This window comes from Eschscholzia californica, unplaced genomic scaffold, assembly GCF_041429995.1.
Source record: "Eschscholzia californica isolate CP2 unplaced genomic scaffold, dmEscCali1.0.p SCAF_4, whole genome shotgun sequence".
Classification (NCBI taxonomy): domain Eukaryota; kingdom Viridiplantae; phylum Streptophyta; class Magnoliopsida; order Ranunculales; family Papaveraceae; genus Eschscholzia; species Eschscholzia californica.
Genome location: NW_028238461.1, coordinates 7,164,540 through 7,190,400, shown reverse-complemented (window position 1 = coordinate 7,190,400; position 25,861 = coordinate 7,164,540). Strand labels below are relative to the sequence as shown.

General features: G+C 36.1%; 6 protein-coding genes across 9 annotated transcripts; 3 read left to right on the top strand and 3 right to left on the bottom strand.

Annotated features, from left to right (window-relative positions):
• Window positions 1-592: 592 nt before the first annotated feature.
• LOC147542156 (Yippee family putative zinc-binding protein) lies at window positions 593-4,615 on the bottom strand. The gene is made up of 5 exons (XM_086673365.1): window positions 4,171-4,615; window positions 1,915-1,958; window positions 1,371-1,479; window positions 1,051-1,106; window positions 593-936 (listed from the first exon to the last, which is right to left on the bottom strand). The coding sequence occupies exons 1-5, from the start codon at window positions 4,264-4,266 to the stop codon at window positions 858-860; spliced, it is 384 nt and encodes a 127-aa protein (XP_086529491.1). The 5' UTR covers window positions 4,267-4,615; the 3' UTR covers window positions 593-857.
• A 693-nt stretch (window positions 4,616-5,308) lies between these two features.
• On the top strand, window positions 5,309-9,380 carry LOC147542155 (putative aminotransferase TAT2). Its single transcript, XM_086637286.1, has 7 exons — window positions 5,309-5,770; window positions 6,499-6,838; window positions 6,955-7,173; window positions 7,274-7,333; window positions 7,918-8,073; window positions 8,156-8,249; window positions 9,081-9,380. Exons 1-7 carry the CDS (start codon window positions 5,499-5,501, stop codon window positions 9,200-9,202), a joined length of 1,263 nt encoding a protein of 420 aa, XP_086493412.1. The 5' UTR covers window positions 5,309-5,498; the 3' UTR covers window positions 9,203-9,380.
• Window positions 9,381-11,168: 1,788 nt separating this feature from the next.
• On the top strand, window positions 11,169-14,689 carry LOC147542154 (nicotianamine aminotransferase 1-like). Its single transcript, XM_086633521.1, has 7 exons — window positions 11,169-11,590; window positions 12,111-12,450; window positions 12,537-12,755; window positions 12,844-12,903; window positions 13,236-13,391; window positions 13,762-13,855; window positions 14,447-14,689. The coding sequence occupies exons 1-7, from the start codon at window positions 11,316-11,318 to the stop codon at window positions 14,557-14,559; spliced, it is 1,257 nt and encodes a 418-aa protein (XP_086489647.1). The 5' UTR covers window positions 11,169-11,315; the 3' UTR covers window positions 14,560-14,689.
• A 263-nt stretch (window positions 14,690-14,952) lies between these two features.
• On the bottom strand, window positions 14,953-18,290 carry CBP20 (CAP-binding protein 20). Its single transcript, XM_086633523.1, has 8 exons — window positions 18,122-18,290; window positions 17,359-17,582; window positions 17,096-17,234; window positions 16,985-17,018; window positions 16,484-16,594; window positions 15,705-15,785; window positions 15,319-15,425; window positions 14,953-15,235 (listed from the first exon to the last, which is right to left on the bottom strand). Exons 1-8 carry the CDS (start codon window positions 18,137-18,139, stop codon window positions 15,161-15,163), a joined length of 789 nt encoding a protein of 262 aa, XP_086489649.1. The 5' UTR covers window positions 18,140-18,290; the 3' UTR covers window positions 14,953-15,160.
• Window positions 18,291-18,423: 133 nt separating this feature from the next.
• LOC147542152 (protein NUCLEAR FUSION DEFECTIVE 6, mitochondrial-like) lies at window positions 18,424-21,241 on the top strand. 4 transcript variants are annotated; one of them, XM_086633506.1, is made up of 4 exons: window positions 18,424-18,655; window positions 18,767-18,885; window positions 19,824-19,856; window positions 20,904-21,241. In XM_086633506.1, exons 1-3 carry the CDS (start codon window positions 18,510-18,512, stop codon window positions 19,841-19,843), a joined length of 285 nt encoding a protein of 94 aa, XP_086489632.1. In that variant the 5' UTR covers window positions 18,424-18,509; the 3' UTR covers window positions 19,844-19,856; window positions 20,904-21,241. The 4 variants fall into 4 exon arrangements, with proteins under 4 accessions (XP_086489632.1, XP_086489633.1, XP_086489634.1 ...); XM_086633507.1 differs by lacking the exon at window positions 20,904-21,241 and adding an exon at window positions 20,311-20,671 and having other exon boundaries at window positions 18,425-18,655; XM_086633508.1 differs by lacking the exon at window positions 19,824-19,856 and having other exon boundaries at window positions 18,425-18,655.
• A 1,471-nt stretch (window positions 21,242-22,712) lies between these two features.
• Window positions 22,713-25,445, bottom strand: LOC147542151 (uncharacterized protein At4g28440-like). The gene is made up of 2 exons (XM_086633504.1): window positions 24,811-25,445; window positions 22,713-23,192 (listed from the first exon to the last, which is right to left on the bottom strand). Exons 1-2 carry the CDS (start codon window positions 25,055-25,057, stop codon window positions 23,002-23,004), a joined length of 438 nt encoding a protein of 145 aa, XP_086489630.1. The 5' UTR covers window positions 25,058-25,445; the 3' UTR covers window positions 22,713-23,001.
• Between the last annotated feature and the right edge of the window lie 416 nt (window positions 25,446-25,861).

The window sequence follows — 25,861 nt, the reverse complement described above, 5'->3', positions numbered from 1 at the left end:
AGGTGGTTCTGGTGGCTGAAGGTGGCCGAAATTTGAGGTCGGAGATGGGAGAGATGAGGAAGAAGATGAAGTTTTGTCACGTCAGAAAATTGACAACACCGTTGCTTCCTAAAATAAGATATTGTTCAAGATTTTAAGTTTTGATTAATATCTATTTTAAATGTAGGAAAATTTGGTCAAAACTCTTTACAATTTTTTGTTTCGCTGATCACTTAATTTTTTTTAGTCTCCTGTTCCCTAACTAATTTGCAACAATTAGCAAAATGTTCACAGCAACTTTGTCACAACAAATTTGCAGCAACTTGCAAAAAATTTTACGACAACTTGGCGAAAAAATTTCAAAAGATATTAAGTTTTTAACGGAACGAAATACAAATTTTGAATGTCTACCCAAAGTACAAAATATGACGTACTTTTAAGCTTAAAAAAAAATTAAAATTAGATTTTCGAACCAATTTCCTATAAACATTACTCAACAAATTCTGGAAGGAATTCCTCTTAAGGCCCTACCAGGATTTTAGAAGTCACACTTTGGCATATATATTATGATAATTTCTGTGAAAATTAACTGTGACAACCATAAGATAAAATATTGGAAATCTTCTAAGCAGAAGTAATATTTGTTTGGTGGAATTATTTCTCTGCTGTCAAATAACCTTATGACCTCTAAAAGAACAAGAAACTACTATAAGAAGTTCTAGTTTCAGAAACTCAACCAGTTCATACAACATACAGACAAACATAAGAGACCTAATTTACAAGTTTCTCTTTTTGATCTACTTGGTTATACAAATAAGAAAGATTTATATTACAGACAGATGTTCTAACTTATTAAACAAAACCACTACCATCATAGTTTAAGCATCTTCAGCATCACTTATACCAGAGCGAGTATCGAGATAGAATTCTGCATCGACCCCGTCAACTATTCTTCCCCTGTTATTCGTGACAAAAGAACATGTATAGAGTAAAATCAATCCAATGATATGCTAAAAGAAATGCAAGAACATGAGGATCAGTTGAAACTATTTTGATCGAAAACGGTGGTACCTCTCTAAAACAAACTTCCCTTCTTTATACTTTTGGCTTTTATCATGTGCAGACTCCTAAAATGGAACGAGAAGGAGAATAAGTTATCGGCTCAAATAAGGCATTTAAACTTCATTTTAAGGTTGAATCTAAACTGATTCAAGTCAGTAACATAAAACGAAAAGAGTCAAGTTGTCAGATTACATATCTGAGTTATTAAAACGAGGAAAAAAAGGACGAGGAAGTTTAATGTAAATTACGGATTATTTTTTTATGGAATATAAGAATGGATTTCTTAATTTCAGATAAGGTGAAAAGGTATATAGAGTGTGAAAGCTTACATATTTCCATCCGACAATTTGTCCACAGCAACAACAGAATATGTCTGCAACTGTATGCATCCCAGATAGCATCATTCTCTCCTCATGCGCCCCAACCGAGACATTCACACTACAACAAAGAAGGCGAGAAGGAAGTAAATACATATAAATAGATTCTCACTATTAAAGTTAGATGATTCAAAATGATTCAAAAGAGAAATTAAAACTGAAAAGTTTGACCAATGAATGCCAGTAAACCGAATTTCGATTATGGAAAAACGACGTTCGAACTATTTATGGGTCAAGTGTCGAAATTTAGATATTACTCGAAGAGAAACAATATTCCGTTCTTTTACTTTTGCTTTCTGTTCGAACTAGCAACTGAATAATCACCAATTCTTTTTTCCCTTCAATGAAAAAACTAAAAGTTGACTGATTTGGAAGAAAAGCTAAACAAAGTAACCCGTAAGAATGAAAAACCATCTAGGATATATTCTAAATTGCATCAATTTGATTGTTCAAAAAAAATTGCATCAATTTGATAAACTTTATGGAAATTACTTACGCAGTATTGAAAAGGTAAGCCTTCCCTCGCCGGCAATTGAATGACTGGTTCGAGAAACATAAAAATTTAGTTAGAACCATAAGTTTTTTTTTTAAACAACTGAATTACGTAAGTACAACAGATAATCATACATCATTTGGCTCATTAAAAACTACCATACATGTCATTATATCTACCTCCAATGAGAATCAAACCCGTGACCTTCGGGTTTTCGGAGTGAGTGTCCAACCACTGCACCAAGAGGTGGTGGACAACCATAAGTTATAGGCCAGCCAAAACAAGAAACAAAATAACATTATATATCTGCCTATTGTAATTTTAAAATTTAATCTCTTAATCAAACGAAACAGAAAAAATATCCAACATCAGACAGTACAATATGAAGGCGGACTGTAATGTACACTAGGTACACCCCAACCTTTGCACATATATATATATAGTGTGGTGACAGATGAGCTGCCTAGGCTATGGCTCAGTCTGGGGTTTTTTGGAATTTCCAAACATTGAGTAGTAATTTGGACTATGAAAGCAAGAACTAAGGTATGTCTGTCCCTCAATTACTAACCAAATAACTTCGATCAACTTGCAGGATGAGGAGTGGTTGGCACCAGCAGAAGGAAAACTGAAAATAAATGTCGATGGTGCTTTCAGAGAGAGTCGAGCAGCAGCGGCGGTAGTGGCCAGAGACTCGAACAGTTTAATAGTCCACTTACATAGCGAAATGATCGCCTTCAAACTGGGGTTCCAAATAGCTGAAGAGATGGGTTTGCTGGAATTTATACTTGAAGGAGATTCAAGGTTATCACCCAATTTATATCCGACGGTGATCAAGAAGTCCCGTGGCGTCTACTGAAGGATCTGGATGCACTATGTGTTCGGGCTACGTGGCTCCACGTCACAATCACACATTGCAACAGAAATTTGAATCAAGTAGCCCATTTATTGGCTGCGCGTTAACCCCCTAGGTTAACTAAACTTGGTTGAAACCCCTCTGTGGTTAATTAGTTTACGATCTGGTCCTCAACTTAACTTTTATGTATGTTGCTAAACTTTGAGTGACTTGTTGTAATCCTTTGTTGTTTAATATATGGTTTGTCTCAAAAAAAAAAAAAATCGGGTTCAATGGAAATTTCGGTCAGTCTGGAAATGGAAATATTTCGGTTGGTGTGGAAAGTTCACAAATCCATGGAAATGATAGAAATACGATTAACAAGATATTAAAACATAATGAAGCATATTAGCATAAAAATGATGTATATAACGGATTAACATATTCTATCAGTTTGAGGGGGTATTAACAATTACACAGTTATATCCGGGGGTAAATTGAATAACTTCTTGACAATAGCTCCAAATGATCAAATTCCTACTGATAATAGTTACTAGTTAACATACTCCACTAATTTGAGAAGGTATCGCCAATTACACAGTTATACCAGTGGTGTTAATGAGCTAAAATCAATTTAGATAGTAAAGTCAGGGGATAAATCAATCAAATAGATTTAAAAAACATTAAAAACATAACATAAAATCAATAGAGATCTAAGAGAAATCGAGAAGAAAATGAAGATGAAGGAAATATGTGTTTAGTTTCAGTTTCTCTAGATTTTGTGCTAGATTTCCATCACGTCGGTCGAAAATTCCATCGTGTCGGTGGAAATACCGAAATTTATAAGTCTCGATCAAAATCCCCCTCATGTCGATGGAAACTATGCACGAAATAGTTGTAAGTGTGATTTTAAATTTCGCGAAATTTCATTCCTTGTATGAAAGTAGCCTAGCTCTGGTCTAAAACAACATGAGGTCTGATTTAGCAATATAGCTACTTTAGCATTGTAAGTTCTAAAAGAATAAAATTATACTATATTTGCTAAAATTATCAAGATTCAAAATACCCCTAATTTAGTAAACCATATCTACAAAATCCTAGAGAGCCTAACTGCTAGGTTAAACCCTAGATAGACAATTTAGAACACCCATAACCTATACAAAACATTAACATCAACCACACACCAAATTTATAATCTAAAGTTTTGACCCTAAATTAAACAAAGATCCATAATTTCTTCTTCAAAGTTTTGGGCAATTTGGATAAGAATGTCAAATTATGGAAATTCATTGAATCTTGATATGGGGAGATTCAATTCAGCTAAAGAATTAGATACCCTTTAAATGGGTATCTAATTTTAGAGAGAGAGAGAAACAAACTCATTTTTAAAAGGGAATCTAGAGAGAGAGAGAGAGAGAGAAACAAACCCGGGATACAAGGTCGTCGGCAAGGGCTAAGTGGCTTAGACAGAATTTGCATTTGTAAACTCTTCCATCCAGCTCTACCAGAAATATTCTCCCCATTTCTCTATCTTCTAACCAACCTTTTCTCTCTCTCTCTCTCTAGATTTCACTCAACCTTTTGTTATTCCCAAGTCCACTCTCTCTCTCTCACTCTCTCTCTCTAAAAGGCAAACATGTCAAAATACAGCTTCGAGAAAAATCTAGCTAAGTGACCACCTTTATGAAACTAGAGGAGAAGATGTTTATCCGAGATAAGTTCTCAGACATGGACCACCCACACCACACCACACCACACCACACGTGACCCATACTAGGCCACTCTTGCCATCGTTTCCCTTGCCACCCTTACCACCTAAAAGCACCCGACTTTTGTGCTACAAACAGACGGCTTTTAATTTGACTGGGGTCCATGATCATTGACCAGAACATTTTCTATGCACTTAAGTTTTAAATGCTCTCTTCTATTTGATATTTTGATGTTCGAATTCCACATGTATATCCGTCAAACGATTGTTTCTTAGAAAAGACAAGTGCTTGTAGATCTTTTGAAAAATAGCCCTAATATTAATAGAACGGTCTATTGAGTTGAGTGTTTAGCAGCACCTCAATATCAAAGGACACCACAATTTTAAAAGAATGTGTGAACACTTTTTAATCTTTTTGTCATAATCTATTATTTACTTTTTTTGAAATTGTCCCATTCTACTTCATTTATAAGAAATTCAACTGGTTAAGGAGAGTGTTGACAACTATAATAATCTTTTCTCAAGCTACCTATATTTAACTTCGATTCATGAATGTCAAATATCCGCATCAATGACACTTTGCGATATCGAACTCCTTCGTTGTTGAAGCATCATCAACTGTTGAAGCATCATCGACGTTAACTTTATACAATGATGTAATAAAAATGAACATCAAGTCATAAGTAGTGGTGTAAGCTTCAATGGTGCTTGTGACGGGTAGACGTGTTTGGAGATGAAGAAGACAACAATGTTTTTTTTAATTACATAACATTTTCAATATGATCCTTAAAAAATTTAATCTATAATGTGATATGTAAATAGCAACTATTTTTTATTTGAAGTGGAAGCTCAAATAGTGGGTCAATGAACAGTAGGTAGGTAAGAATGAATAACACCACGTGTCTAATTACATTTGTTCAATTGTGGGTAATGTCACTTGTAACGTTTAACATCCATTAAAACAAAGTTTGAGATCCATTCATTGTTGGTGAACTCTTAAAAATTGTGATTCCTCTCTAGACTCTAGTAGGAGAGAGAGCGAGAGAGATGGGGAATGAGGTAGAGGGGAAATGGAGAATAAGAGTGAATGAAAAGTACAAAATGGGTCCTGAAATTTCAATAAGAGGGACTCTTGAAGTACTGAAACAATCAATTAATGAAGGAGATAAGAGGGAAATTATATCTTTGGGTCAAGGAGATCCATCTGTTTTCCCATGCTTTAGAACCACTCAAGCTGCTGAGGTAGCACTTATTGATTCTGTTCAATCTGCTAAATTCAATTCTTATGTTTCACTTGTTGGCATCCTTCCTGCCAGAAGGTTCACTCTATCTCTCTCTACTTCTCTGTTTTACTATTGCATCCCCTGTCTTTGGATGCTAGCAGTCTTCAACTTTGATACCACTTGTAACTACCAAACTTTAGTGTATCAATATGGTCTTTTCTTTAGACACCCAAATCCAAGTTGTAACGGGTACTAGATTTGTTCCTAGAGGAAACTCTAAAAGACCATCCAATAAAGATTCAATATTGACGAAGACTTTGAGAAAGAATAGTCCCACATCGGAGATGAGCTATCTGGCCACCACCAATATATATAATGTCTTCTAGGCACTCCACTCATTGTCAATTGGTTTTGAGTCAGATGACCACGAACTTAACAAAAACACACATTTCGCCTAACCCAAGCATCGACACCACAAACATACAAGATTTTGCCAATAGGTTCAACGACCACATATTCACCTAGAGGAATGATATGTATTATAAGCACAAAGAACTCCACACGTCAAGAGTCGTACAATAATAGTCTCGAATGCGAGAAAAAAAAATACTATGGTAACAAAATTATAATAGTCGAGTTTCGACAAACTTAGCACTTGTGTTGTAAGATTAAAGTGTTATTCAAACATTGAGCAAAACATCTCACTGCTATCTTCTTCCATGTCGTTTTTCGTTTCCGTTTATAAAGTATAAGGTCTTCTTTTCAACCTCTTCAGATGTTTTTTTTGTATAATTGTGATGAATTTCAAAACCCCTTTTAATCAGATCTGTAGCTGAGTATCTCTCTCGGGATCTTCCATACAAATTATCACCAGACGATGTTTTTATTACAAGCGGTTGCCGACAAGCAATTGAAGTTGCAATGTCTGTTCTTGCGTACCCAGGTGCAAATATATTGGTTCCGAGACCAGGGTACCCACGTTATGAAAGCTCTGCCTCATTTTGCAATCTTGAAGTTAGGCATTTTGATCTTCTACCTGATAAGGGTTGGGAAATTGATCTTAGTGCCGTTGAAGCTCTTGCCGATGAAAATACTGTTGCCATTGCTATCATAAACCCTGGAAATCCTTGCGGAAACGTCTGGAGTTATCAGCACTTGAAAAAGGTAAGCAGTAGTAATATATGAGTTACTCAAACATGAACCTTGGTGTTTGTTTTCTTTTGATGGTCTGAATTTGACTCATCTGGGTTTAATTAATGTTATATTTTACTGCAAGTAAGGTGGCTGAGACTGCAAGAAGGCTAGGAATTATTGTAATTGCTGATGAGGTTTATGGTCATCTCACGTTCGGGAACAAACCATTTGTGCCAATGGGCATATTTGGATCAATAGCTCCAGTTCTTACTCTTGGATCTTTATCGAAAAGATGGTTACTGCCCGGTTGGCGACTTGGTTGGCTTGCTATAACTGATCCAAATGGTGTTCTAAAGAAAACGGAGGTTGTTTTACCTTCTTTGTTACTACTATATAATATTCATGTTCTTTCACAAACTTGTCTAAATTCAATCAATACTGACTCTTTTTTCATTTTCTTCTCAGATTGTTGATTGCATTAAGCAATGCCTTGATATGTCCTCTAACCCTTCGAGCGTGATTCAGGTTGGTATCACTATTTGGTTAGACTGATTGAATCCCTACTGACATTCTTGATTCCATTAGAAAATGAAAATAGAACGTGATCTTGCCTCATTGTTACTTGCGTGCGTACTGAACCAGCAAAGCCTTGTGATAAACATGCTTAGTTCTGATTATCGGTTGTTCGAGTATTAAATTCCAGAAAAAAACATATTCTTATTTGCTTCACCTATTGTATTATTAGGGTAAGAGATTCAAAAATCAAAACGAACATACATGTACAAATACAATTTAGAGTGTCTCCCTTCAGGTGCACTTCGACCCTGATTGAGTCTGAACCAAGTTTGGAGCCCAATTGCTCAATTAGGACCATAAGGTGACAACGGTCGATATATGGAATTGTAATTAAAAAAATTGAAGGACCCAATGATCAGGACAAAAAATTATAAATATCTATCTTTAGTCCCTTTTGGTCTATTTTCATTGACTGCCAGTGCCACCTTGTATCGTTGTCGGAGACGACAATACAAACAGTTTTCTGTTTTTAGTGTCGAGACATTAAACTTCAGCATTATTTCAATGTATTAATAGAATTATTGTTGGTTCAGGCAGCAGTTCCTCATATCCTTGAGAACACAGAAGATAGTTTCTTTAGTAGGATTAGAGACTTGCTATGCCAAACTGCAGATATCTGCTATACTGAAATAAAGGAGATGGGTTTCTTTACGTGTCCACAGAAACCAGATGGATCGATGTTTATAATGGTACCAAATAGCAAACTCTCGTTTTATAATACTTATATGTTCTTGGAAAAGCTTTTCTTTTAAAATGTTTTTTTAATTACAGGTGAAGCTGAATGTATCGGTTATGGAAGACATTCTTGATGACACGGACTTTTGTGTCAAGTTGGCAAAAGAGGAATCAGTGCTTATTATGCCAGGTAAGGGTTTAAATCTTCCATAATATGAAACCCTATTTTAGCAAAACCCTACAACACCCATATTATTTTAAACCTTATTATGCCAGGCTCACGTTCACGCTCACGTATATCTTTTCCGTATTTAGGTCCTTTAGTACAAGGTTAATTAATATGATGCTTCAGCAACAGGACTTAGATGCCTTACCCACCCATATTTGTTCACATAAGTTGTACATAGAAAATCTCAAGTTACTCACCAGAATGACTGCAAGTATCAGCCACGAGTATCTGAGTTACTTTGACAGGAGTGACTGGATTAGTAACAAACTAAGATCCATGTTACATAGGTTTAAAGCCTTATGTTTCTTTGAATTCTTGGATTCCGATCTATTCATTTTCTAGATTTAATAATTAGCTTGTGGCAAGCATTAGTACTAAATCGTTCTATGAGTTGTGAAGAGTTTGAAATTTCCAAAATGGTTTCCTAACTTGTTTGAAGGTTATCAATCGATAGAAGTTGTGCTTCAATAGCACGATTATAGACTACCACCATTTTGTAGGCGTTGCTTACAAAATTTTGAAGTACATCTTTCTGCAAAATGGCATGTATTAACTTGTATTGGTACTTATTTTTCTTTTACATCTTTGATATTTTGAACCAACGATTGCCAATGCGAACCGGGTCATAGTCTTCTTTTACCCAATTCCTACTCTGAATCCTTGATCTTTATGCTATTTATATGTCTTTGTACACATAACTCTTGATTGTTAAACTATTGATTTTCAACTCGGGTGGATTTTCGATCTTGTTTAATCAGAGAGTTCGATTCATATTTCTTGTTATTTTTGCAGGAAGAGTAGTGGGTGCTGAAAATTGGCTCCGGATAACCTTTGCCATCGATCCCTCTTCTCTTAAAGATGCCATGGAACGATTAAAATCTTTTTGTGAGAGGCATGCCAAGTCCACAAAATAGGGGGTACTATTGAATAAAAAGTAAAAACATTAACAACGGTACAGTACCGTTGGTGATGTTTATTAGAGACGGATTACTAACTGTTGGAAATAAATAGCACTACATTCCTTTTTTTGTAACAATTAAATATGGGAAATTTCGTAGGAATGGTTAAATGTTAACGACGGTTTATTTTAAATGTCTCTAATCTTCTATATATCAACGACAGGTTGCTAAAACCGGCACAACTTTCGTCGCTAAAAGTATTACCTACATCACTTGCAGTCACGTTTTTAAGTCATCAGTAATAACATTCCCGACGGATTTTCTATTAGTGACGATATAAAACCGTCAATAGAGCTATATGTTTTTGTAGTGGGGGGAGGTTTGGATATATGGTAAAATGTCATAGGTCTGAAAGATTTTATATATTAATAAATTTGAACTTCCAAGAAAAAACAAGTATTCCTATTGTGTATAATACATTATAAACATGGGTTTTGTCCTCATTTGTGGATTTTTGCACACATTAACATTGTCTATTACTTGGTAATAATAAATAGGGGAAATAGAGTTGGAAGATTAGGGTAGAAAATCACTTTCAAAAAAAAAAAAAAGGTAGAAAACAAAATAGGTGGTAATAAATCAATTGTCCATGACACCCAGAGTGTCTCACTTTCAGATTTACGTATTACTTTATTGATTTGTTTGTTCTTAGTTTTGTTTTACACATGTTAGAGAGATTCCATTGCGAAGCCTCAAATCTCATAGGGTTGAATAAAGAAAATATCTATTATTCTCCAAAAGAGATTAGTCTTTATTCGCCGGAGTTGTTGTCTTATTATATTCTCTAACTCTACGTCTATATTTGTGCATCTTAATTTTCTTTTTGGTTAGAGCATCTTCAACGAAACACTCATATTGAAAAATTTAATGTGATACTTAGTTTTTTTTTTTTTTTTTTGTTACAAACTCTCTCCAATGCAACCCTCAATTTGGATCTCCAGATGATGTGACATCAATTAATGTTGAGATATCTCAAGAAGAAACTCAATATTTGAGATTTCTTTTGAAGATCTCAATTGGCCGCTCAATATTAAAAGCAAATCTAACCATTTAGGAACTGTCACCTACGTTATTTTTAACTTTTTAGAGTGTTGCATTGAAATCTTTTGAATTGAGGATCTCAACATTGACATCTAGGGAAGAGAAACTCAATTGAGCATTGACACATAGGTTGGGTTCTTTTTGAGTTTTGCATTGAAGATGCTCTTAACTCATTTTTAGAATCTTATTCTTAAAATAGAATATGAGAGTTTTTATTGTTTTCCAACAATACCTATTTGTCAACAGCTGGGTAGCCTAGTTATTGGTTAGTGCATCTTCTCCGCAATGCGGAGATCTTAGGTTCGTTTCCATGGAAGTGCAAATCCAGGAATATTAAACTTGGGTATAAATAAAAGTAGTTTCCGTATTTATCACATCGTATCGATATACCAATGCCTTTGTAATGATCATTGTACTAAAAAAAAAAAAGGTTATTTCTGGATTGACCTCCTAAGTATGACTGATTTTCTCCGTGGCCCCTAAGTTTTTATAAATGTCGAAGTAGTCTCTTGTTTAGTTTTCGATGCATTGGCTGAAAAGTTGGACAAAAACTTTCCAGTACCACCTTTTCTTTTTCTTCTTCTATTTCCATTTTTGCCCCCTATATTTTTCGCTTTTTTAGTTTAACGAAGATAAATTGAGTAATTAATATCTCTGTTAAGTTCTAGCCCCCTACTTCAAAAAATGATCTATATGAACAGTTTTAACAAAAATAAGGGTGTGGTGTGAATATTGCAATTAATGTGGGTCGGTATGGAAATCTTTCTAAAAAACAAAAATAAAGTAAAAAACAGTTGTAAAGCAATCCTGAGTGGTGAGTGTGAGTGTGATGCTCCTCTTAAGAGGTTAAACACTCTTCTCTAGTAAGACCTTTTAAACCGTGAAGTCCAGCTGTGTCAAAGCGGACCATATCACTAACAGCCCAGAAGGGTGGTCCATACCAATGTATAACAAAAGGGAGCTAGTCTTCAGTTGAAGAACTTAAAATCTCCTAAAGTTTGGGACTCACAGAGAGAGAGAGAGAGAGATGGGGAATGAGGAGGGAGAAGGAAAATGGAGTGTTAGAGTGAATGAGAAGTTCAAAAGGGTTCCTGCAGTTTCAATCAGAATGATTCTTGATGTACTATTCGATTCAATCAATGAAGCAGATGAGAGACTAACTATCTGTTTGGGTAAAGGAGATCCCTCTGTTTTCCCTTGCTTCAGAACCACTGAAATAGCTGAAGAAGCAGTTGTCGATTCAGTTCGATCCGCTAAGTTCAATTCTTATGTTTCTCTTGTTGGCATCCTTCCAGCCAGAAGGTTTACTCTCTTTCTCTCTCTCTCTATATATATATTTCTCTGCTTTTCTTGTTAGACCATCTACTTGTTCTGCCACACCAAGACTTGTTTACATGGATAAATAGTAGCAACTTTTGCTTGTCTCTGTTTTACAGGAAAATTTATTGAGTCAAGTCTATCTTTGTGTTTACAGAAAGAATAATTTTATCAATTATTGCTAGTTGTATACTAGCGAAAAACACCTACAACCTTGGAGATCCTTAAAGCCATAAGAGTTTTAAAAGAATAGTTGATAAAAGTATGTAGTCGAAGAAATACCACGTCAACATCTTTGCAGGAGTACTATGAAAACCATAGGTGAAAGAAGCATTTCACTTTTAGCTTTAGTAGTTCCTCGTGGAGTCTCGGGTCAACACCAAGTGGACATGTTATCTTGGTTACCAGCAGCCCCGTGTGGTTGGGGGTGCACATCGTGATCTTCATCTTAATGAGTTTAGTTGTTCTTCTTCTTTAGTTTTTAATAAAACTTTTCTTTTAACAGATCTATAGCTGAATATCTCTCTCGTGATCTTCCATATAAGTTATCACCGGACGATGTTTTTATCACAAGCGGGTGCAGGCAAGCAATTGAAGTTGCAATGTCTGTCCTTTCTTACCCTGGTGCAAATATTTTGCTTCCAAAACCATGGTACCCATGTTATGAAATCTCTGCATCTTTTAACAAGCTCGAAGTTAGACATTTCAATCTTCTCCCTGACAAAGGTTGGGAGGTTGATCTTGATGCAGTTGAAGCTCTTGCTGACAAAAATACTGTTGCAATTGTAATTATAAACCCCGGAAATCCATGTGGGAATGTTTTGAGTTATCAACATCAGAAGAAGGTAAAGATATATGAATATATTAGGAGAGAAAAAATGGGTTGGAAGCGTTCGAGCTGATTGTACTTTGTTATAATATTTGAACTTAGGTGGCTGAGACAGCAAAAAGGCTTGGAATTCTTGTAATTTCTGATGAAGTTTATGGGCATCTTACATTTGGGAGCAACCCATTCGTGCCAATGGGCGTATTTGGATCAATAGTTCCTGTTCTTACTATTGGCTCTATATCAAAGAGATGGCTGGTTCCGGGCTGGAGACTTGGTTGGCTTGCTATAACTGACCCAAATTCTGTTCTACGAAAAACTGAGGTTCTTTACCCTCCTTTCGCTGATGTTTGTTTTTTTTTTTTTTTTGGTTTTCTCTTTATAACCTATACTGTTTTTGAAACAAATTCAGATTGTTGATTGCATTAAGCAATGCCTTGATATGTCGGCCAACCCAGCGAGCGTGATTCAGGTTCGTATCTCTATTTGTTGGTTGTATTACCCACACAGTGACACAGTGGTAGGGCTTGCCAGGCTAGGTAGTGTGGGCACCAAGTATAATTCAGTTTCTTCAAGTCTCCAGCTAGTTTTGTAATATGGGGGACATTGCCTCGAGACATTTGTTTTCGGAACAAATTTCTTCATCCTTGTGAGGTTTCCAAAAGAAATGGAGGTCACCATTAATCAATTAGGTTATGAGTTTGGCTTGTTCAGGTCACTTCAGGGTATAAACATTGAGCATTATAAAAAACTTAGGTTGTTTGATTTGGTTTAAAGTATTAAGAGAATTCTTGACTGTTTCAGGCAGCAATTCCTCGTATCCTTGAGAATACAAAAGAGGATTTCTTCAATAAGATTATAAACTTGCTGCGCGAAACTGCAAATATCTGTTACAATGAATTAAAGGAGATCGGTTGCCTTACTTGTCCTAGCAAACCAGAGGGAACCATGTTCGTAATGGTAAGTTAATAGAAAATTTTTCTTATGGTGTTTGTGTAAGTTTCTAGAAACGCTTTTCTGTTAAATATAGTCCCACATGGAAAAACGTACTAACCCTAAAAAAATAAAGGGTCACTTCACTAAAGTATTAACTTTTCTATGAAGCCCACAAAACACAATATGACACTAGAGCTAGCTAGACTCACGCTTTATTCTCACGGTTGCTCTGGTTAGGCTTAAGTTCGCTCACATGACCAGTAAGCTTGTTGAGAATTGTCCCACATAGGCCGATGCACGGGAACTAATTATCGAAGTATCGAGGGTCAGTCCACTCGCAACCAATTGATTTTGAGTTGTAAGCTCACAAACCTTCTTTATCTTTTTCCTACAGGTGAAGCTGAATACATCGGTTATGGAAGACATTAACGATGACATGGACTTCTGTGTCAAGTTAGCCAAAGAAGAATCTGTGATTGTTCTACCAGGTTAGAGTTCTAATCCAAATAATCATGACCCTTTTTAGGGTTATTAGACAGACTCATGGTATGGTCAAATGTTCATCTTAACTACCCAAGCTTCTGAAAATGAAACAACTATTCTTTTAACCTAGTACCACAAGAAACTGGGTCTTCATCTTTTAGTGGTTATAATTCACTTTTCCATCTTAAAGATGGTTCATCTTTGGGATATGAAAAAAGAAGTCTGATGACCCACAATATACTATCTAGTGCCCAACTAGTTTTGAGTTGATGTCCACAAATTTAATATTATAGTAGAGCTAGGCCGACACATAATAAACCCAATGATGACACCATGCTCCATATCACCTACCAAAACGAAACATCTAGAGAGCGACGTGTAAGAATAGTCCTACATAGATAAAAGCAAGTCTCATGACATACTCTTGGCCAAGATTGCCTTCCATTATATTAGTTGGCAGTTGCAGTTCTTACCATTTTCCCGTTCAAAGTTGCATCAATTGTTCTAAGCATTTCCATTCAAACAAAAAGCCGTTTTTAAGCTTCTCTTATTAGAGATGAAAGAGTTTAATTCATACTCCCTCGAATTTTTCGCAGGAAGAGTAGTGGGTGCTGAAAATTGGCTCCGAATAACCTTTGCCGTTGATCCATCTTTGCTTAAAGATGCCATGGAGCGGTTAAAGTCATTTTGTCAAAGGCACGCCGAGTAATAATAATCGAAACGGATGACCAACAATCCAACAACCGATTGTGGACTACTCAATTCTTCTGTGCTTCTTTTATCGATCTCGTTGGTGTTTTCGGGATAATGAATATAAATTTGTGAGCTTAAGAATCTAATGTTTGTTCTCATACAATATATTTTATACTAGGTAAGTAAGAGTTTTGTGAGTAAAGGTGGCTTCAACACTTACAGGCATCTTTAAAACTTCCCTTAATGGTTTAAAATCAATATATGTTGTAAAAGTCATACTAACACGTCCTAAAGCCAAATGTTACTAGAAAATTATCATAAAATGGCGATTGATTAATCTATAACAAAAGAAATAAAAGATAGAATATCCGAAATAGAATATTAAGCTGAAGACCAAATATCATGTTAGTTTTGGTTTAAAAAAACAAAAGGTTTGGATTCATGTTCAATATTGTGCAAGTTCTTGCAAGATCTACTTTACATCTAATAAGACTAATGATCATAGCTTAGGGTTTACATTCAAATGAACTCAGTTCTGGAACTTCCAAAAGATAATCTACCTGACAATTTAGTTTTGGGAATCTTAGAACTAAACATACAACACCAGTTTAAATCATTTAGTGTCGCCTTTTCCTGTCATCGTCATCTTCCTCGTCAGAATCACCGCTCTCACGGAAACGTGGATTCTTTTCCTGCAGAAATCAAAAGAAGGTTAAATTTTGAGTGGGAATTTGGTAGCAATTTTTTTAAGCACACTGGATAAGTAATGCAATACCGGTCTAGATTCATGATCGGAAGTTCTTCGAGATTCATGATCAGCGAATCTCTTCGCGTTCCCAGGTCCACGACGATCATCCTCTCGGTATCTCTTACGATGATAATCTGTTCAAACAGTTAAGAATCTTAATTAGGGACATCCAATAATATGCCCAACAATAATATGTTACATAATATCATAAATCAACAATTTTACGACACAAGTAGCAGTAAACAGCAACAAATTCCTCATACGATTAGGAGTTATTTGAACTCAGAATGTGGCCCGAACTGAGTCTAATGGACTTCGGTCATTCGACTAGGCTCTGGCCTCGCACCAACTAAGCCAGGACCGAGCTCCGAGCTCAACTACTTAGCTTTATTCAGTATGAGTAAGGAAATTACCTCTGCCACCATGTCTATGCGAACCCCCATGCCCATGGTCTCCGCCATGTCTACCACCACCACCACCACCACCACCACCATCTGTAGAAAGTTGAAATATGTGAACACTTACATAGAAACTTCTCAACAAATGTCAACAAGCCATATAACTCCTTACGGTGTCAGCATGTATAACAATTACAAAAGAAATACACAAAAACCGAACTTACAATCTACATGAAAGGTATCAATTTTATTTCAAAGAATTTTTTTAAAACAAAACACTAGTAGTTTTTGGTGAGGGCAAATCCAACAAGACCCGACCAGGTTCTTTTCACATTAAACAGGGCGGAAATGATCAAGCTATTTTTAGTTAGGGCGGGTATGGTACTTCAGTACCCGGATATGGGAAAACCCGTTTGCATAGGGACATGTTTGGGAAACCCGTCCCAAATCTGCCCCTTTTATATCCCACATTGTTTTAATTCCCAAGGGTCTAATACAATCTTGTTCTTTCTCAAAACAAATGAGGAGAAGTACCAACATGTAAAGGACTATCTGAGGATCTGGAATGGAAGTGCTACATGTAGAGAATTTTGGGAAATATTCTCTGATATGAGCAAATATAGATGCATGATCTATAAGATTCAAACATCCATAGTTTTTGTAATCAAGCAATGTATATCATATCCTCCCGCAAGTCAAAAGACTTACTAAGATCTACAGACCATCAGACTACTCTTTCTACAGAAGGAATGAAAGAATCGTAAACAGGTAGACAGAATACCATTAGAACTTACAGTGGGGTTGCATTACTGGGTGGAAGGACCCCAAAGACCCTGTACCATAATCCACCAGCTGCCTCTGTTCTTCTAGCTCTCTCTGAACCAATTTCCCGTAACCACCTCGACGTGCAATATGGTCAAGGAAAAGTGATAAAGAAAAGCATGAAATCCAAGCGAAAATAATAGTTACAGTTATTTGAAAGAAAAAAAACTGGAAGTGGACCTAGGCTAGATCCCTGACCCTGACATATACCTCACAAAGTCACAATAAACACATGAAATACAAATGGCATTGGAAATGAAAAGGAGAGACGAGAACCAACAAAACAGTTAACAGGAGTCATTATCTTAATTCTAGACGACATCTTCCAAGTTTAAGCACCAAACAAAGTTAAAGATAGGTTTTGAATGACAAAAAAAGTGTAAAAGAAAAGGTTCATATGTATGTGACAAGTTGACAACACTTGTCTGGGCTAAAGCGGCATAAGAATAAATAAACATTGTATAAAAGGATATCTGGATCATAGTCTGTTCGATATTCGTCTCGTACCTGCGCAGAAACATAAAATCTTCAGTCACCGTATTAGAACTCATGAAATAAATGCCTACTAATCCATATCAGCTCACCTGACCACCACTTCGACCTCGGCCCCATTGCCTTCCTTCTTGAAAACCCCAATCAAAATCCACACGAATTGGACGATCATCAAGAATTGTTCCACTTATATACTTCACTGCATCCCCAGCATCATCTCTAGAATAGTATCTGATTCTCACAAAAAACATGCATCTACATCACTACAAAGGGAGTCATTGATCCGATATCTAATGAAAAAATCTACTAAAGAACAAGAAGAAATTAAATATTAGATAGAAATCAGAATAATTACAAGATAAAGCAAAAACCACAAGGAGTTTTGCCGTTCTTATCCAAACCCATGATTATTTTCTTGATCTCTCCAGCACGAGAAAACAACTCGTAAATCTGCTCTTCTGTTGTGTAGAAGGACATATTCCCAATGTAGATGGTTGTTGAGGTTTGAAGTGCATGTTCAAAATCTTCTTGTGTACCAGGAAATCTTCTATCTCGATATGCTGAAAGCTTGTTTGGATCCTAAAATTGAATAGACTTGTTAAAGAAACAAGGGGAATTCCAAAGAAACTAGTAGCAATGCAGAAAATGAAGTATTAAGCAAACCAAGTAAAATGCAAATTATGTGGCAGGCAATGGCCGACCTAAAAACACTATTTAAAATCCAGCAAAACTTCTAAAGCTTCTATTTATTATGACTTATTGTCATTTCACCTTTTCTATAATATATGGAACTGTAATTTAACAATTACCTAATTGCACAGGCTCTAGTTTTATAATTTTATAACCTAATTTTATCAATAAACCAAACTGAAAACAATTGATTAGGGAAAAAAAAACCCTAACAAAACACAGTCACTATTTATAAATAATCGAATAACATTTCAACAACTGCGATCTGAAGTCATTCAAGCAAACAAAGTAACAAAACAAGTATGATATAAACAACAGAAACTAGATGTTTCAAATGCAGAAGCTAGGTTTGATTAGATTAGTGAAGCGTTGTAAAGTAGAGAGAGAAAGAGACATAAAGTTAGAGAGAGAGAGAGAGAGAAACGGACCCTGAATAAGGAAGCCATTTTCACGCTTTATCCACCAATTTTGAACCAACGAGGAGGGCGAGAGAGTTTTAGCAGAAGAAGAAAGGGTTTCCTCTTCTCTTCATGTTCGTTTTCGAGTTCCTTAAAACTTGAAAAAAACTCATTTGACTGGAATACCCTTCACTAATTTGACAATCACGTGGTTTTCCCTGTATTTAACGCCGTCGGGTTTATGACTACTGAGATTATCGAACATTCATATGTTAGGTCTTGTATACCCACGTGAAGTGTGGGTTTATAAAGTTAAAAAATCAAGTATTATTAGGGGGGTCTAGGGTTTTACGACGAAGCGTACGTTTTCTCTGCGAAGAAGAGCACCAGAGAGGAAGAAGAGTGAGAAAAGCAAGCCATGGCTATAGCTGCTTCATTCGCCAGGTCCGTCCTCCGATCCAACTCACTTCGTAACTCAGCTTCAAGAATCGCCTCTGAAACTAAGGCAGCTCGTTCTCCGTTTCGTATGTCCAACCAGAAACCTCTCTCTAATCGCATTTTCAGGTTCACTAATCTCTCTCTCTCTCTAGGTTTTGTTGAATTCATCAGTGATGATGATTTGATTTGATTTGAATTTGTGGTTAAAGTTTTGTACTTTTTTTTTTTTGTTTGAAGGTCTCCTGTTGAGATGAGTTGCTGTGTTGAATCGTTATTGCCATTTCATTCTGCTACTTCATCTGCATTGTTAACTTCAATGTTATCTGTTTCTCACCGTTATGGTTGGCTCCCTGAAGGTAAACCCTTTTGATAATTTCAATTTTGTTTCTTGAATTCAATTTAAAGTGTCTGGTGAACTAGTAGTAAGTTTCATTATCATGTTCTTAGTTAAGATCCCCCTAGGCTAGGGTTAGCTTATTTTAGCTAATTGGATTAAGTCTAAACAAAAGTTCCTCGAAGGCTCGAATTCTTTCTTTTATTTCCAAGTTTCAAATCTAGGAAGAACTTTGTCGGAAATGTTTGCGGGTTTGTGAATTATTTGATCCAAGAATGCTTACGAGCACATTGTAATGTTTACCTAGACCGACTCGTAGTCGTATGCCCGTGACCACTATCGTTCCTCGTTGCCATTTCTGAAAAGCATTGGAGCAAGCAAGTCTTAATTTATGCAATATTCTTTTAGGGCAGATTTTTATTTTTGCTGTGTTTATTTGTTTCTCAAAGAGAAAAGATTCATTCAAGATTTTAATTTATGTGGTCGAATGTAGTTTCTTATGCATTAATACTTCCTCTGAGCCAGTTAGAGGCATTCATGTTACGTGGTGAAGTAATGTATCTACTTCTAATTCCAAAGAAAACAAATATTCTACTTCTACCGTTCTACCCATTTTCCAGATATCAGAAATAGAGTTATCGATCTCTGAAAATTTTAAAAAGTTGCTAATGTCATTTCGATAGGAGAGGAGAGAACTTTTTTCAAACCCGCCTTTAGGCTTGATGAATAAAAGTGCTCTATATTTGACAGAACAAAAAATAACTTCTTAGACACTATTGTCTATGTATCTAAATTATTCGGAAATGAATAGCCACCACATGTTATAATCAGTTTACATATTATTAGTTTTCTCGGTGTAGGTCAATCTCTGATTTTGTTGTCCTCTTTCTTTCTTTTATTTTTTTCGCTTCTCTTTTTGGGGTTTTGATAGAAGAGTCCCTACTCTGTTTCCTCTTGTAGGCCAAGACAAGACTAGATGAAGAGCAAAAGAAGGTGGAACTGCTTGGATTTAGTTTTCTTTATCTTTTAACGTAGTAGACATAATCTTTTCAACGGATTAGCTGAGAAACTCGTACCTTTTTATTTTGAATAGATGGACGATAAGTACTCTTCCAGTAACAATTTTAAAGAGACTTAACGATCTTTAAATTTCGATGATGTGAAATAGAATAATCAAATGAGGTTTTCGTTAGTCATTTTGAAATAATTCTCGACTATTGCAGCTTATAGATCTTTAATGTTCGTGTAAATGTTTGTTAGTTCCTTCCGCTACGAGGTTTCGTTGAGATAATTAGTGAATGTGATGGACAGAATGAGTCTTTCTGAATATTTAAGTTAAACTCATATTAGGTATTCTTATCATATTACATTGTATTAGTGGTTATTAAATTAGTACTTATTAGTGGTTATTAAATTAGTGTAGTACTGATCTTCTATATTCAATCAGCTTGCAACGATGATGTGTGATGAATATTCCGTGGAATCAAGCGGAGTCTATCTACACAACTCCCACAGTCTAAGTGAGTGATCGGCTGATAATTTAGAAGTATTGGATAAGTTAGATGCAGCTAAGTTTGTTTTCCGCCAGATCCAGACACCGATAAAGATAGTTTTCTTAGTTATCAGCATTTCGAATTTCACTTCTATGTTTCCAGTTGTTTTTGTTTTTGGTATTAAAGCGACAGATACGATTAATATACATTAGATGGAAATTTTGTATTACTAATGTTTTATTGCAATTGAACACAATAGTCTGTACTCGTTTGCCATTGCTTTTGTATTGATTAAAATAGTGATTATTTATGGTATTTAACCAGCGTAATATGATTATTTGTGAATTACGATGAATGCCCTGTCTATTCGAGCAAAAATATCTGGTCTTTTTGTTAGTTTAGGGGCGAGATAGTTTCTTCTTTTCATTGTTTCAATTGTTACCTTACTTTCACTTCCATTTCCATTTGATTTGCAGCAGGAAAATGCTATTGTCTTCTTTGAGAGTTATTAATATACTTCTACCTTTTTTTCATACTTGTATTGTAGATGGATGATTTTCCGAGTTTCTTTGAGTAGGATCAATGATTTGGTGGTTGTTTCTTGCATTCCAAAAGGCTTATTGAGTGAGCTCCTGCAGACGGCATACTTCTTTTATTTATTTGTTGGACACTAAGAGTTGAAAGATTTTCGGAACATTTGAGAATGAGTTCATTCCTATTCCATATTATCCGAGAAAAGTTATCTATGGCCTAGTTTGTGCAGAATTTTTGGTGCGTAATCTGAACTTATTTCCTCCACCTGAGATCACTTATAAAGGCTTATTTTAGAATAACTAAATATACTTCGTAAGCATTAATGCAATTTCCTTGCCCTTGTTTTCTTCATAGTTCTTTCCTGATTGCTTTTGTTGAAGGTGGTCTTTGTTTTTGGGCAGTGTTTTGGGGAGATAAGAAAAGTTTCCGAGGTAATAAATTTTAAGTGGAACCAAATTTTTTTTTATTCTTTCTTTTCCTCTCACCGCAAATAGAACTCACCTCCATCGTATTTCGGTGACTTCCACCATTAATGCGGGCGATCACTATCACCAGAGTTCTCTTCTTTCTTCTCTCTCTTTTCTTCTCTCTCCTTTATTTTCTCTCTTTTCTTCTCTCCTTTCTTCTCTCTCTTTTCTTCTCTCTTCTTTCTTCTCTCTCTCCTCTTATCCTCTCTCTCTCATTATCTCATGAAAATTCTGGCTAAGGGGATCTCCCTTCGCTAAATACTAGTTTGGGTCTGGTTCTTCTAGATCAAGACAAAAGAGTCCGGTGAAGGGTTTCCCTTCGCCGGAATCGTAACAAAGAAAGAGAAGAAAAGAGGGGAGAGGGAAAGAAGAGAGATAGAGAGAGAGAGAGAGGCAGATAGATGACAGAGGCAGATAGATGAGAGAGAGTCAGATAGAGAGGAGAGAAAAACACGTCGCCGGTCATTTCCGACCGGCAGTTTCATGCCGGCGACTTGAGGGGAGTGTTTTTTGGGTTTCCAACCATTTTCCCCATAAACTTCTCTTTCTTCCCCAAAACACCCACCTTTTTTTTTCAATTCAGAATTGGCTCTCAATGGATCTGAAATGGCTGACTTATATTGATTACAGACTGTTTGTTTTTCTGGACTCCTTTGATTTAAGACCTATTTGGATCTAAGACAATTTAGATTCATACAATGGAAAAACACAGCCAAAAACTCGTGTCTACGGGGCCAAATCTCTATAAATTGGTTATTGATTTGTTTTCGTAAATTAGTCCCTTTGTATATTCTCATTTGGACTTCAAATTGGCTTTGAACTAGATCAGAAGTTGATTTTCACGGTTTCGCCATACGAAACGATAAGAAGCATTGGGTGCTGCCTACTCCAGCTAATATTGATAGAATTCCCTTTATTCTAACCTCTTCCCCCTTAAAACTGTACTCTGCCCTCTAGCTCAAATCCATCTATAGAAATCCCGAAATCAGACCTGGTCATTTTCGAAGACTCCCCCAGAATAGTGATTCCACACAGCGCAGCTGCATGAGGTCTGGTGTGCTGGGACAATGTATCATCTGGTCTAGCAGCTGCATGAGGTATGGTGTGCCGGGACAATGTATCATCTGGTCTATCAATGGCATGGGCGTGTCTAGCCCCAAAATCAGAATTAAGCAACGGATACTTTGGTCGCGGACTTGCTATAGGGAAGGGTGAAGAGAAAAACCTATAGCTCTGTTCAGGTAATCTTAGCACCTAGTTATCGATAATCAAACGTAGCATAAGAATTTGCAAAAATGTGCAGGAAATGAAGAAGAATCTATATGTACAGGATTGACATAATTGGAAGAACAGGATGTGGTAATTAGATGTTATTACTTTCTGAAGTTGGGTCAATAAATTAGGAGCAAAATGTAGAATCACCATCGATGATCATTTTCACATCCAACCAACAACATAATATGTTACTAAAACTAACCCTAGTTCATCACATTTGGAGGAAAAAAACATCAGTAGCTTCAACAATATTAGTATACCGACACCAAAACCCTATAACAAGTAAGCAATAAATAAACTAAGCCATTAGCAAGTTAAGATTGTAAAGTCCTGTTTCTTTTTTCCTAGGTCAGGCAAGAGGTGATGGCATTACTCCGCTGCGACATTTACCAGTTCATATTCGATGAGAGAGAGGTTGTTATCTTCTTTCACTGCAAATTCAGCAGGTTCAGTAACTTCAACACGGCCCCATTTATCAACTGCAAGCCTCATGGATCCCTTGAACATATCTATCTTTGCATTCCGTATAATCACTGTTGTATCTGGCTTCATCAACTCAACTGCCAAAAGACAATCATGTGACAACAAGATCAAACAACTAATACATGAAAAAAAGGACCTTTTATTGGTGGAGGATGACCTTCAGAACAACATTGAGTAACTATAAAAGGAAAAGTATAACATTTGATGAACAGCGTTAACCTTTACACGTTAAACAAACAATTCTATAAAAGTGAAACAAGCATTGATTTAAGCTTATAATACACCAAGATATGAATTCGATCGTGTAGAGTCTTCGTTGTTTAACCTTCCTAGGACTGCTTTCTGTTTATTATTGGGGGTCAAAACAACATTTTCATTATTGATGTGAGACGGAAGTTCTGTGCGCAAGGCACTTGGTCCAACATTCCTTAGGAAAAACCTTCCAGACCTGGGTTATCAAATAAGACATTGGCTAGGCATTTTGGGTGGGTTTGGCACCTACATTATTGAAGTAGAGAAGACTGGGGTGGTCTAGGGCAGGCACATGCTAAGGAAAAACCTTGAAGTCTTGTAGCACGAGAAATTAGGCTAGTGGAACTGGGTAGTGCCCAAATCAAAGACAATATGGCTGGTAAGAAGGGTGTTACTTCAATTAAACTATTTGAACTCTTGATAGTCACGTGGAAAGAGCTTACGGCAGTTCAAGAGTATGACTGTTCTTTGTTCTAATCGGACCTCCTTGTGTGCTTGTCATTGGATGACTTCGAAATGACATAATGTAAGGCGAGCTGCTAAACTTTCATAGGTGGTCAAGGCACACCTTGAAGCATACACTTCAAGGCGGAAGAGTGCTTCTACACCTTAAAGGACACGCCTATTTGACGGAGATCAAGGAGTATGAAACACAATATAGTAATGTACACCTTAAGGCGAGTAAGACATAAACATTTGCACATGTAAATACCAAAAATTTGCTTTGTATCTTTTGATTTAAGTTTTTAATGTATTTCCTATGATATATAGTCTAAACACTTGGTACCTGGTTTTTGCTTGCTGGCTACCAACTTATTTTTCTTGATATCTCACTTCACTTGCTTATGTTTTACGCCTATTTTAGTGTTATAGTAGTTACTGTACATAGTTTTCATCTTAGTTTCTCTGAAGTTGATATTAGGTGACCTAATTGTCTCGAGGCTACACCTTGCCATGTCTAAGAAACCCTTTCCAGAAAGAATTTTTTTTAAAGCATACATGGCATTCATCGGATTATCGAAATACCGACGGCAGCTATGTTAAAAATGAATACACCAAATAGTTTACCCGTATATTCCGAACAATAAAATTTAACTCAATGACCTAAAACTCAATGTATCTTGCTTTTTAGGTCAAAATGATGAAGATTACATATCAAACAGAGAACAGAGGGTTTAGAGACCAAGTTTGGATCTCGATTTTTCTCAAATAAACATATGGAATATCATTAGAATAGAAGAGTTTAGAACTACAGTTTTGTACAAAATGGTGATGAAGATTTACGACGATAACAGGTGTGATATTAGCTTTAACCAGACAAATGTGAAAAGCCTAGTAACCAAAATTAGGGTTTTCTATAAAAGCAATATCATATCATTATTGGGGGTTTTTTATTCATTTTAGGGTTTTCAAATGAGAGAGAGAGAGGGAGATTGATTATACCTTGTTCATTGCGAGCAGTAAAGAGAATGGTACCAGTTTCATCACCAATAAGACATTCAGCAATGGTAGTTGGACGAGACTGATGCTGATTTTGGGAAGAAGAAGAAGGACGAGCCTTCTGCAACACCAAAGTAGCACTAACTACCTTAACAATGATATTATGACCATTTGATCCTGGTTTTAACTGCTCAACTTTCTTAAACACGGGCTTCCTCATTTCTGGTTTTGATACTGTTTGATCCGCCATTACTGAATAGTAGTATAGTAGTTTAGCTTCTTTTTCTCAAAAAAAAAAACCCTAACCCTAAAACCCTTCGAAAGTGAAAGAGGACGGACGATCTAGTTTGGTTTTAGATTTCTAATTACCTATCTCGCTCGTCTCCTCCTCCCCAGGTTGAATCCTCCCTCCCTTCGACTGCGGGTTTTGGGGAGAAGAAATGGTTTATTGCCGCAACTATCTATTATTGACCTCGTATACTCCGCTTTGTGGGCTACACCGTTAAATACCATAATTAATTGGCGCAACCGAAAAACGTGTAGATTTAATATTTCTTCTGATGGGAGTTTTGGAGCATCTCCAAAGCAACACTTAAAATGGAAAAATTCAAATGGATAGATTACTTGGAGTTTATAACAAAAAAAAATTATCCCATGCAACATTCAGATTAACGATGTTGTCAGTACATATTTGTTCAACTATCTAGAGATTAAACGAGAAAAGACATGATAATCCGATGATGGAATTGTCATGTCATAATCAAGGTACAAAAAAAAAAGCCCTGCTAGATTTGTTTTCATCTATACAAATATTGGACGAGAAAAACTCTACTAGTCTGATGGTGGAAGTGTCACGCCCATAATCAGGGCACCAAAAGCCTACTAGTCTGGCGACGGAACTATAAGGTCATAACCAGACTACCCAAAAAGACCTGATAACTTAAGAAGTGAATTGCTGAAGCGATAACTAGACATCGAGAAAAATCATGTTAGTTTAGCAAGTGTCCAACCCAATGATATTATGAATATATAAAAAAAAAAAAAAAAATTGTTT